General features: G+C 38.0%; 1 protein-coding gene across 1 annotated transcript; it reads left to right on the top strand.

Moving 5' to 3' along the window:
• The first annotated feature begins 8,517 nt into the window (after nucleotides 1-8,517).
• On the top strand, nucleotides 8,518-11,714 carry LOC131937993 (XK-related protein 6). Its single transcript, XM_059295789.1, has 3 exons — nucleotides 8,518-9,240; nucleotides 9,413-9,621; nucleotides 10,392-11,714. Exons 1-3 carry the CDS (start codon nucleotides 8,780-8,782, stop codon nucleotides 11,084-11,086), a joined length of 1,365 nt encoding a protein of 454 aa, XP_059151772.1. The 5' UTR covers nucleotides 8,518-8,779; the 3' UTR covers nucleotides 11,087-11,714.
• The last annotated feature ends 220 nt before the right edge of the window (nucleotides 11,715-11,934 follow it).

Below are 11,934 nucleotides of genomic sequence, written 5' to 3'. Positions count from 1 at the left end.
TCTTTTGATATCATTTAAAAAAAAAAAAAAAAAAAATTGATAAAGGGACGCCTTTTAAACAATCAAACACGGATACCCGAATTAGACATTGCTAGAATTATTGATTTTATATAGAAATTATATTTTGAAAAACAGAAAGCTTACGGTAAGTTATAAATTCCATCCTATTTAATATTATATACTAATACTGTAAGAGCGGTAATATAGATTCCTAAAAACTAAAGATTGTTCAACTAGAGAACGCCTACCTTTCTTTGTAGTGTGTTCAGTACTGAATTAAAATCATCGTACGTACGATAAACTCGTCTACTCGATATACTCTACTACATTCACAACACATACCAAGCTTTGATACTTAAACATAACTAGACTCGATGCTCCAGAACTATGACATTAACTCGTTTAACTTCACCAAGCTCTACAAACGGCACTCCCAATCAACAACGATTTCACTGGACCTACTTCTACACTTTAACAGTCAATATAATTCTATACCTTAATACTACAAGAATCAACAGCCCCGAGAACTACGATACTTCATCACCTACATTCTCATTTCTCTATTACCAATCAGATTCCATTAAACCTACAACTACAAAACAGCCGAATGAAAATTATGACACTTTAACACTTCGATACTTTATACCTACGAAACCATATCAGTAATAGCCACGGTCGGTACTCCCAAATCTAAACGATTCATCAAAACTTACCAAACAAGTAGGCTACACTAATTTGAAAACCCCGTCATTACAAAACTCTATACACCAGGACAGATTTCTAATTCAAAGTCAGAGAAAACGAGACTTACAAGCCCTACTAAAATTAGATAACCGTTTGAAATGTTCAAAATTTAAATTATGAACTTATTTAATCGGTTTGTACAACAATTTTATGACACCAAATTAAAAAGGCAAAGTGACTGGTAAAAAGCGCCCCGACCTTTCCAAATTAGGGAGGTGGGGTTGCATTTTCAGTATCGCAAATAAATATAGGCCTAGATAGATCTAATTTTGGGGTGGGGTGCAAAAGTGATATTTCTTCCTTGGTGCCGAGATAGCTCGCTATACCTTTATAAAAGTTATTAATTATTTGCTATTTTTGATAATAGCGATAAAACCTTTTGCGCCCCTTATTGATGGCGCCCTAGGCGACCGCCTAGTTCGTTTTATAGGTAGTGCCGAACCTGACTCTTATTGTAGACACTCAGTATAAAACTAAGTACACTAGGGTGACTAATGAGCTATCCAACTGGATAGTAAAAACCAACAACACATGACAGTAAGTAACAGGTTCTCTCCCTGTATAAACTTTAACAGGACCTGCCACAGGCCAATATTTATAAATATGTATCAACAGTTACAAATCGAGTTACTAGTACATTCATTTATTTAAGAAAATACAAATTACCTATAGAATACATCATGGCATTAGTTGCAGTGGTTAGTGTAATCAAAATAGCACAATGTAAGGAATACGCAACAAGGCATCTGCAAAATGATGGATCAAAGTTAAGCGTGTTTCTCACAAAAGCGTGCAAGTGCAAGCTTGCCGCTTAAATCGCCCAGAGCGGCTGAGTTTAGAAAACGTGTTGGCTGGTAACATGTCGCTCAGGTTTCGTCGTTGATATCGGACGTAGACTGCTGAGCTGTGGCCACTGGCTTGTCGGTAGTCTTTGAAACATGAGTTTTCTCCCTTCGATGTTAGGGCTTCAGCATGTTTACATGGCACAGCTGTTCTGTCTTCTTCCTGTCTGGAGTAGCAGTGACGTAATTAAGTTGGCCTGCCTGTTACTTTATGGTGTCAGGTCAACCTTACCTGCAAGTCAAATTGTGCCCTGTGTTGGGGAAAAAAAGAACCAAGGGATAATCCATTTATGACGTCCGCACAAATTTCGGATTTTAGCCTCCCCCCCTTTCCTATTAGTCCACATGCGACCACTTCCGACGAACCCCCCCCCCCCCCCCCCCCCGTGTGACCCAATCTACTGCCGGTGATGTTAGGCGTATATGACACTTGGGGCAACTCGGGCTTATGTATTGTATGACACATGCAAGGGTGGCCAAACAACTGCCGGTCAGGTTTTCGCCATGGCCTAGGTAGACCGCTAGGTTGAACAATCTACTGCTCTTGATGACAAAGTTGTGTTGAATCACGTGGACACAGGCAGAGGCGTAGCGACCCTTCCCGGCGCCCGGGGACAAACTTTCGATTTGCAACCCCCCTCCAACTTTTCATTTGCACCACCCCCCTAAAACTTTCAATTTGGCGCCCCCCCCCCTAAGGTCGGCGCCCGGGGACATATGTCCCCCCCCCCCTCCCCCCCCCCCCTCGCTACGCCTCTGGACACAGGTCACCTTCTTGAGACATGCATCTCACTCTCTCTTGTTTGCGGGTCGGTTGACATCTGCCTTACCAACCAACCGACTGACTGACTGACCTCAATCCAATATAACACTACGCTATCGACAGTACTAAAAACTAGCCACTCCACACACCAACACGGATAGACCTAACTTGATGTGTAGACAGTGAGACTCGATAACAAAACAGTCTTGATCAGTGGTTCCCAGACTTTTTCGAGTGGCGACCCCCTTTTATAAAAAGTAAGTTACCCGCGACCCCCATAAAAATTAAAAAGCCGAAATTAGTATGGAAATTAATAAACACTAAAATAAGATTTTCAATATGAACTACTCTTAATAACTGTTTTGCATGCTATTTACTAAACATTCGCGGTTAAGTTTTTGTTAACGCCAACCTATGTCATTATCAACATTCAATTCAATGTTTTTCTTAATTTTGTTTTTATTCGATTTTGCAGCTTTGATAAAAGTGCCCCGAGATTATCATGGATAGTGATAATATTCGTTTATTTTCCCTGAAGCTTCAGGTTAAGCTTATGTTGATGTTTGAATATAATTATCTGCTATGTATGATGCTCTCTCCAACCACTCTATGTCGTTTTAAGTATACCAAAAGGTCTTGCCTCATTTGCACATCATCCAGTTTCAAAAAACGTATTTATTTTCTCCATGCTATCTTCACAAAATAGCAACTCTTCTTTGCTATCATCTGAATGAATATAGAAAAAGTGAAACAACTGTGAACACGAACTCAAGTCTGTTGATTTATCAACTTGAAAAGCAAACAATAGTGAAAGCTTGATTTCAATAAAAATGTGTTATTTAACATCTACGGACATGTCTGCTATAAGCCGCTGAATAGTATTATTAGGCAGAGATATGTGTTGCATCTTTACGGCACTGGAATCCCCAAAAAATTAACCTCACTATCTTTAACATGAAGCGTTAGATGAGATTTTCTCATATTGTTTTTTTTTTTTTTTTTTTGCTTAGCATTTTCTATCACGACTTCATTTGATGCATGCACTAATGCTGTTATTTCTTGGCAGTGGCGTAGCCAGGATCGTCTCAAGGGGGGGGTCCAATTTTTACCCGGGGACAAACTTTCGATTTGCACCCCCCCCCTCAAACTTTCGATTTGCACCCCCCCCCCCCTCAAACTTTCGATTTGCACCCCCCCCCTCAAACTTTCGATTTGCACCCCCCCTCAAACTTTCGATTTGCACCCCCCCCCTCAAACTTTCGATTTGCACCCCCCCCCTCAAACTTTCGATTTGCACCCCCCCCCTCAAACTTTCGATTTGCACCCCCCCTCAAACTTTCGATTTGCACCCCCCCCCTCAAACTTTCGATTTGCACCCCCCCCCCCCTCATACTTTTTCTATATACCGAGGGGTCTATGGGGGGGGGGTTATGACCCCCCTAACCCCCCCCCCCCCCTGCCTACGCCACTGTTTCTTGGTGAAAACTTCCTGTTCGATCAAGTCTCAGACGTTTGCAACTAGCTTCATGCCGACGAAAGAACTCGTTTTAGTTTTGAAGATTTCATAAACTCGTGACTGAGAACAACTTTGTACAGTACGCATTGTTTCTTCTCTATTCCATTTCCAGTGATGTTAGTAAAGCCGAAATTCAGATATTCTTCTAAATATTTATGTTTTGTTTCTCATTACTAAGGTTAAGTATTCCAGTTGGCGACCCCTCAGAAAGCCCTTCGCGACCCTCAGGGGGGATCGCGACCCCCAGTTTGGGAACCCGTGGTCTAGATCTAATTCCGGACCAGCCCCCAATTATATGTTGTGAACTTACGCCATTACGGGTGAACTAGTGCGTAATGGACAACCCCAAACGGGTTACAAAACAAGACTAAATCAAACAAAGGCTAAAGTCGGTAAAGCTCATGGTTGCTAAACCGAAAAGTCTCGAGTTCGAACTCTCGGGCAGATGAGGCTCGTTATCTGGGGACAGCCACTCTTCTAGGAGAGACAACTCCAAAATTAAACATCTTCTGCCTTGTAGTTTGTTCTTGGTTGGACAAAGGCTATGGAAGCAAATCCAAAAAGAAAAGCAGGCTGAAATCGGAGTCAATGGCCTCAATGGCGCATAATCAGTTGACACGTACCGCTTAATTGTGTTGGAGGCGTGGTCGAGTCGGCAAAAAGCTCATGGTGGATAAATTCGAACAAAGTCTCGAGTTCAAACCCACTGGCAGATAAATCTCGATCCCCTTCAACACTAATAATTAAGAACGAAGAAGAAGAAGAAACAAAGGCTCGTTAGCAAGAAAAGAGTTTAATGCTATCTACAACTACACAGACTAAGATACAGTGGCTGTTAAACAGTACAGAACTTACCTACACTAACCTGTGGAAGAACTGGTCTAAACTGATACAATCACATACGTTCTCACACAGCTTATATATCCGCAAACCAGAGGCGTAGCGACCCTTCCCGGCGCCCGGAAACAAACTTTCAATTTGCCCCCCCCCCCCCTATATTTTTTAAATTTATAATGCAAAAATGGCTAAAATGAGCTTTTAATTATTTTCAACCCATTTTGACGCCCCCTACGGTCGGTGCCCGAAGACATATGTACACCCCTGCCCCCCCCCCCCCCCCCTTCACTACGCCTCTGCCGCAAACCAACACGTATGAACCGGAATACCACAACTCACAGAGTACAAAGTACAAACAACATTCTCTCCCATTCATCTCCTGCACTCATTCACTAAGTTGCTTCCCTTGTCTTATAACATATGGTCCTAGCAACAATTATATTTTCAAAACTAAGAAGACAAATTAAAACTAATATATCTGTATTGATGAGATGTATCAAATGTTTCCCATCGAAAGACAGCTGTAAGGATTCTCCACAATGATTAAATTACAGGAAGAAAATAACGCATTTAATTACATTTGTCCTAGGAAAGTTAGTATCCTTGTTAATTTTGAATCTAATTACTGATCTAATAACCAGTCAACGTTAAGAAAGTAGCCACAAAGATGTGCGACCAGTGTTTCTTCCAGACTTTTTTCTCCGGGAGGGCACTTGATATTTTCGGGTGTGGGGGGGGGGGGGGGGGGGGGGGGTTCAGGGTCCATACCCCCCCCCCCCCCCCGAACAAATGCCTAGAAGAAACTCTGTGTGCGACTGATTTAGTTGTTCTCCATATAAAGGACCTGCAAAACCTGATCACACCATTTCTAAAGGGAGAGTGGTGTGTATGTGGGGGGGGGGGATTTTTCCTTAACGTTAACCTTGATGCCTGGATATAGTAATTTTCCCTAGCCTCAAAGCATTACATTTAAAAACAATAAACAAAATTGATATTGCAAAATAATTTTGTCCGACAGCATGCAGATATGATAGTTCTCAGCCATAATGACAAAAAAAAGTTAAAAAATGTAAGACTTTTGTTGTGTTTAGCAAATTTATGATCATTTTAAAAGCGAGACCCAGAAACAAATAGCCGCCAGGTTATAAATAGTGTTGGATTTCCAACAATGATAACAGGATTTCAAGGAAGTCAAAACCTACTTAGTAAGTAAGTACTTAAGTTGAATATGTCGCAACGCGGCATAACATCCCTGCTTAAGACAAGCAGCAAGACCATTATTTGAATGCCCTGTGAACGATTTGTGTGACTTCATGCTTCTATATATTATTATTCAAGTCCTTAATTTTATAAACATTCTTCATGTGTGTTAACCTTTGTTCAGGTGTGTTGAAATTTATTAGCATGCTACTCGCAAAGTTTTATATAAACAATTTCTTTGTAGATAATGTTTGTATTACCGCATTAATAGTTACTGAATTGCACGCCATTTTTCCATATACTATATGTAGCCCATTGCCTCTATAATTCGTTCTGTAGTAATTATCATATTCTCGTCCAGAGTTTCTACTAGGCATCTCTTAGGGGGGAGGGGAGGGGGGGGGGGGGTAGAAAGTCTACCCCCCCCCCCTCCCCCCGGACAAAATGGAATTTACATAGAAAATATATACTTTTAAGTGCAACCCCCCCCCCCCCCCCCCAGAGAAAAAAGTCTAACATTTTTACGTCAATTATTTTGTTAACGATTATGTTATTACCATTTCTTTTATTCTCAAAATTGTTCCTATTTTCACACCAGGCAACTTGACTTCTGTCTTCATTATTACGTATTGTCTTACACGCATCATACAATTTTTTAAATAGTTGTGTCTACCATACCTGGTTCTGTTGAAATTATTTCTAATTTGTTTCGCAAGTATTTACGAGCAGAATTATTTAAAATTGATGGCCTCTTTACTGCAATGAAAAAACATAGTTTATTTGGTATCCGGATAAAAGGCCCACATGGACAAAAGGCCGACAGCCAAAAGGCAGACAGACTATAAGGCCGACAAACCAAAAAGGCCGAAAAAAACATGACAGACAAACATAAAAATACTAATATCGCAAAATATGTGTTACTACATGGTTCATATCTAGACAACCATCGAAATAAGACATAAAAAAAGCGGAATATTCAAAAGAAAAGACGAAGCTGGTTGCTATTCTTATAAATGTGAACCATCTGGGCCAAGCCACTGGAGATAACAAGATTACGGGAGTGTCTTAAATACCAATGATCAACACGTATATTTTGCGAAATAGTCTCACTACTGTCTTTCATAGCTCCTTCTATGTCAACGAGGTGAGACAACCATCAAAGAACCAAGTCAAAAGCCGCCAGCATCATCGCTCACGTGCAACAATGCGGAACGCCAAGAGACAATGCTAGTTGCGTTCCTTATAAGATGGGGTCCATGCGACTGGAGATGACGGGAGTGTACAAAGTGTGCAAAGAAATCAAAGAAACCGAATAATGTTAGCGATCACGTGCCTTGACCGGACTACATGTGAAGTTAAATAGCGACAAAATCTGAATTATTGCACAGTGTGCAAAACAATTTAATTAATTACACACTATTCGCTTCGTTGTCATGGAGTTCTTTTAACTCACTAAGTTCCCTCCAAGCTTAATTATCATAAAGTACTATGTGTTACATTTATAATAAAAATAAACCGGGAGTGATCTCCCCTAAACTTTCTCGAATATTCTTAAATGAAACAACAGGGGATGTCAACTCGGGATATAGAAATTATTTTTAATTAATTTTAAATACTTAAAATTTAAAAAAATAGAATAAAATCTCGTAGAAAAAAGAATTGCACACCAAGTGAACGCCAAATAAAAAGTGCATAATAGTGCGGAATATTATTAGTACTTTATAAATTCACATGCGTTTTTTAAGAAATCGGAAATAGCAAAAATCAATACTTCCAGTCAACGGAAATTACTCAAAATTTAACAGAAGGCAGAGATTTAGATATTTTACTTACAAATGAAATTTCATTTATCAATCTGAAATAGTACTCAAGTTATAGGCTTTTGAAAAAAACAAAGTAGAAAAAGTTCCACTTCCGGTTATCGGAAATCGCTTAAAAGTTGATACGGATCTACAATTTTGATATAATCTTTTTATATGAAATTTCATCAACCTAGCTGTAATGGTACTCAAGCAATCGTGTTTACACACAGACAGACAGACACACATACACACACACACACACACAGAGACATACGGACAAGATTGCAAAACTATGTTTTTCCGACTTAGGGAGCTGTAAAACGTCGATATTTCCAAAAACTCGATTTTATTTGCACGATTACAAGACTTTCTCTATACTTCGTATATACGAGAAAGTAAACACGTTTAACACGAAGTAAAATATATGGAACTAATCGCCAAATTAAGGACATTTTAGAGTGTGTAATAGTTTGACCTACTTCAAAATACATAAATATATATTGCTAAAGACATAGTAAGTCTTTTATACTTTCTTTATAGATATATTGATCACACTCAGTACTTATCCATATATATTTCTGTATTTCAGGATATTATGCTAACGACTCAATGAGTTAATTAAATTTCAAATTTTGTTTTATATTGTTGATGCAGAATGTCACAATCTGGAGCTGGTTCATCAAATCTGTGCCGCTATGCACAGCCCAAAACTATTTTTTCAAGACGCCATGCAACCAATGACCAAAACTTCGATATTTACATCTTAGAAGATGATGTAAGTGACAATGGTTCTGATGAAGAGAATGATGAAAATAAAAACATCATTGATAAAAATAATCATGCTGTTTCAAATTTTTCTGGCCAAAATGGTACTACTCACAAATTACTCAGAGCTAACAACAATTTTGTTAAAAATAAACATGGATTTGGTGATTTTTGTGATGATGCTGAATTGTATAACCAAAGTAGTGCTGCGTCAGCTCTTGTACCATATGGCAATGAGGAAGATCGAACAACAACTAGCTCTGCAAGCAAACTTGAGTCTTTTCCTGACACTGACCAAGATGAAGTTGACATGGCTATATCTCGTGATAGCTTGAAAGACAGACCTGATTTGGGTCTGTTCAGAGGATCTATAGATCAACACAGAAGGAAAAATGAAGTAGAAAAGCATGAACATTTCTCAAAAACCAAAAATGCCAAAAATGACAAATCGGAAAAAACAGTTAAATTTACATGGCTTGATATGTTAATGGGTATGACTTCAATCGCTGTATTTTGCGTTAATATAGGAACAGATATTGAATTAGCAGCAAACTACTTTAAGGCGGGATTATGGAAGGACGGGGCCGCGACAACAGCTTTAATTGTGATTCCTTCCTTGATTACATGTTTCCTTGGACTCCACTGGTATCTGATTGATTACAAGAAAGAACAAAAATTTAAAAAGGAGAATAGAAAGGCATATACTGTACCAAGATATGTGTGGTTTCTGCGTATTTTTTTTACATTGCTGATGTGTGGACCAATTGTCAGGTAATTTGAGTTTGAATCTATACTCATCGAATTTTTTGTATTAAAATACGTTCAGTAGGTCTATTACTATTACAAAATGTGTATCATGTAGCTAAAATAGTTGTCGTTTTGCTGTCTTGTATTTTACAGAAAAGTGCCAATTTTCTTTTAACAAGTTTACGATTTTCCCCAGAACTGTTGAATATTTGTACTGTGGTCATAACAGTCAAAATAAAAAGTTATCTGCTAGAGAGCGTAAACGATTCCAGAGATTGATGATGTATGAGGATGTTGATAGCTGCTTGCTTGGGCTATTTGAAAGCTTCTTGGAATCAGCACCCCAGCTAATTTTGCAACTGTATATTGCTAATGAACTCATACAGCAAGGCGATATTGTTGGATGTAAGTCAATCTACATTTTCTACAGGCAATCTCTGGTTTATTAGGGAATAATCAGCCACACTAAGATAATCCTTAAAAAAGTTGCCCAGAGGTACCTATAGGAAAAACTCCTTTCATTTCCCATCAGACCTGCCAGGGTGGGACACTGATTACAGGTGTAAGGGGGTGACACTGATTACAGCTGTATGGGGGTGACACTGATTACAGGTGTATGGGTGGGACACTGATTACAGGTGTATGGGTGGGACACTGATTACAGGTGTATGGGTGGGACACTGATTACAGGTGTATGGGTGGGACACTGATTACAGGTGTATGGGTGGGACACTGATTACAAGTGTATGGCTGGGACACTGATTACAGGTGTATGTGTAGGGCCTTTCTCACCAGCTGGCTTAACCTGTAACTTTGATTGCCTCGTTCTCATTGGAAGTTGTTCTGATGATCATTTTTCAGCCTGCCTGAGTTCCCATTTTAGTTATTCAATTCCAGTCACTATAGAAAGCCTTCTAAATGTAATTGTTTTGTTGAACTAAACATTGTGTATTCCAGCTAATTGTTTTGTGAACATTACGTTAAAGTTGTGTTAATTGTGTACGACGTTTTGCAATTATCAAAAATACTTACTCACTTTACTTTTAAAAAATCTAAATGCTACAACTAAAGTAAATATACTACTGCAATAAACCATTTTACAAAGCTTAAAAATGAGACTTATGTAACAATATCATTATCTATAAACTAAAACTTAATTATTTTTCAACTTTAAGCATTAGCTCTGCTGTCTTCCTGGGGAAGCCTGGCTGTATCACTTACGTCATATCAAAAGACTCTACGATACAACCATGAAGAAAAAGCTAAGATGAGGATCATCAGTCTCCCTTTTTATTTCATATGGAGAGCCAGTGAGATTGGAGGTCGTGTCCTGTATATCGCCATGTTCGCCTCAGCTTTTGACTTTTGGGTGTTTGGACCACTAATTTTTCACTGGGTTTTGATGTCCATCTGGCTGGTTGTACAGAAGACGACATTCTACAAAAATGTCTGTCTGGAAAAAGTCTTCAATATCATCTGCGGCTACGTCATGGTCTTCTGTTTTCTCAACCTACGAGAAGGCCAGACAAGATTCCGTGTCATTTTGTTTTATTTTATTGTCTATGTTGAGAACTTTCTTATGCTGGCTCTATGGTTTAAATTTACCAAAGACGTAGGTGGTTGGCTTCATCAATGGGGCCTGATCGTAGTTCTGATCCTGTTCGTGTTTCATGTTGTCTTTCAGTTGTTGTATTACTGGTTTTTTCACCCCACAAAAAACATTAAGATGTGTTTGCCTTGTGTCCGGTTTGTTCTCTACAGCTCCATCTGTCATGATCTCCAGCCACATGACGACAAATCTGCTGAAGTTAACCATACTGTTGCAGAGATAATTGTTGATGAACCGAAGTCAGTTTATGGCACAAATTGAATATTTAATGCCAGTTAACATTTAAATAGCTATATTTCTAAACATGGTGTTAACAATTAACAAGGTCTATACTATAATGTTAAAATTATAAGATGTTTTAAAAATCATTAGTATTAGAAAACAATTAATGTAATTCAAACGTCCTTTGGATAAAACAAAAGCTTTCTATGAGCCAATGGACCAAATTGTGTTTCCATAAAAAAAATTGCATAAATAAAATAAATGTTTTATTATCGAAATTTTCAAACCACAGATCACTCACTCATTTAGACATTATTTTCTGCACTATAACCAAATTTTTAAAAAAGATACTCAAAGTTATACTCATAGACTTACATAATTTAGTGCATTTTCTATTTTTACTATTCTTTCTCTCAGGTAAGAATTTCTATTCATTAAAAGAAAATAAAAATAGTACACACTGTTCGTATATACCTGCAAAAAGATGGGATCTGCTGAACTAGCTGGATCATGAAATGATTTACACGTAGAAAGGCTATTTTTTAAAAAATACGGTTCTTTTTTTAAACAACAAAAAAAATCAAATTATTAACTTTACTGTAGAGACGTTTATTGTTACAAATGTACTCACAACGGATTAACAGAAATTATATCTCTAAAATGTAGAGAGTATGGCATCTATAAATTACTATAATTTACTAATTTTATAATCCTCAGGGTATTTTTTAAAAAACTGTAAACATGTGAATATTATGCATTTATTATTTACATAAATCTTTCAATTGAAATAACGATTGTTGTAATATATGGTCTATTCTAACATGTTTTTAGACACAAGCTATAATTGTTTTTCATTTGAATGTACTTTCGATGTTAAAAAGTATGGT

This window comes from Physella acuta, unplaced genomic scaffold (assembly GCF_028476545.2).
Source record: "Physella acuta isolate Inbredline_101_S28 unplaced genomic scaffold, ASM2847654v3 ptg000227l, whole genome shotgun sequence".
NCBI classification, from domain to species: Eukaryota; Metazoa; Mollusca; class Gastropoda; family Physidae; genus Physella; species Physella acuta.
The sequence above is the reverse complement of the archived record's forward strand: the minus strand, read 5'-3'. Positions and strand labels throughout refer to the sequence as shown.

Excerpts from the sequence above, each read along its gene's own strand:
- LOC131937993 (XM_059295789.1), top strand. The coding sequence starts at position 8,780 with ATGGCTATATCTCGTGATAGCTTGAAAGACAGACCTGATTTGGGTCTG. Across the intron at positions 9,241-9,412 it reads ATGTGTGGACCAATTGTCAG|AACTGTTGAATATTTGTACT; the intron begins GTAATTTGAGTT and ends GATTTTCCCCAG. Across the intron at positions 9,622-10,391 it reads GCAAGGCGATATTGTTGGAT|CATTAGCTCTGCTGTCTTCC; the intron begins GTAAGTCAATCT and ends TTCAACTTTAAG.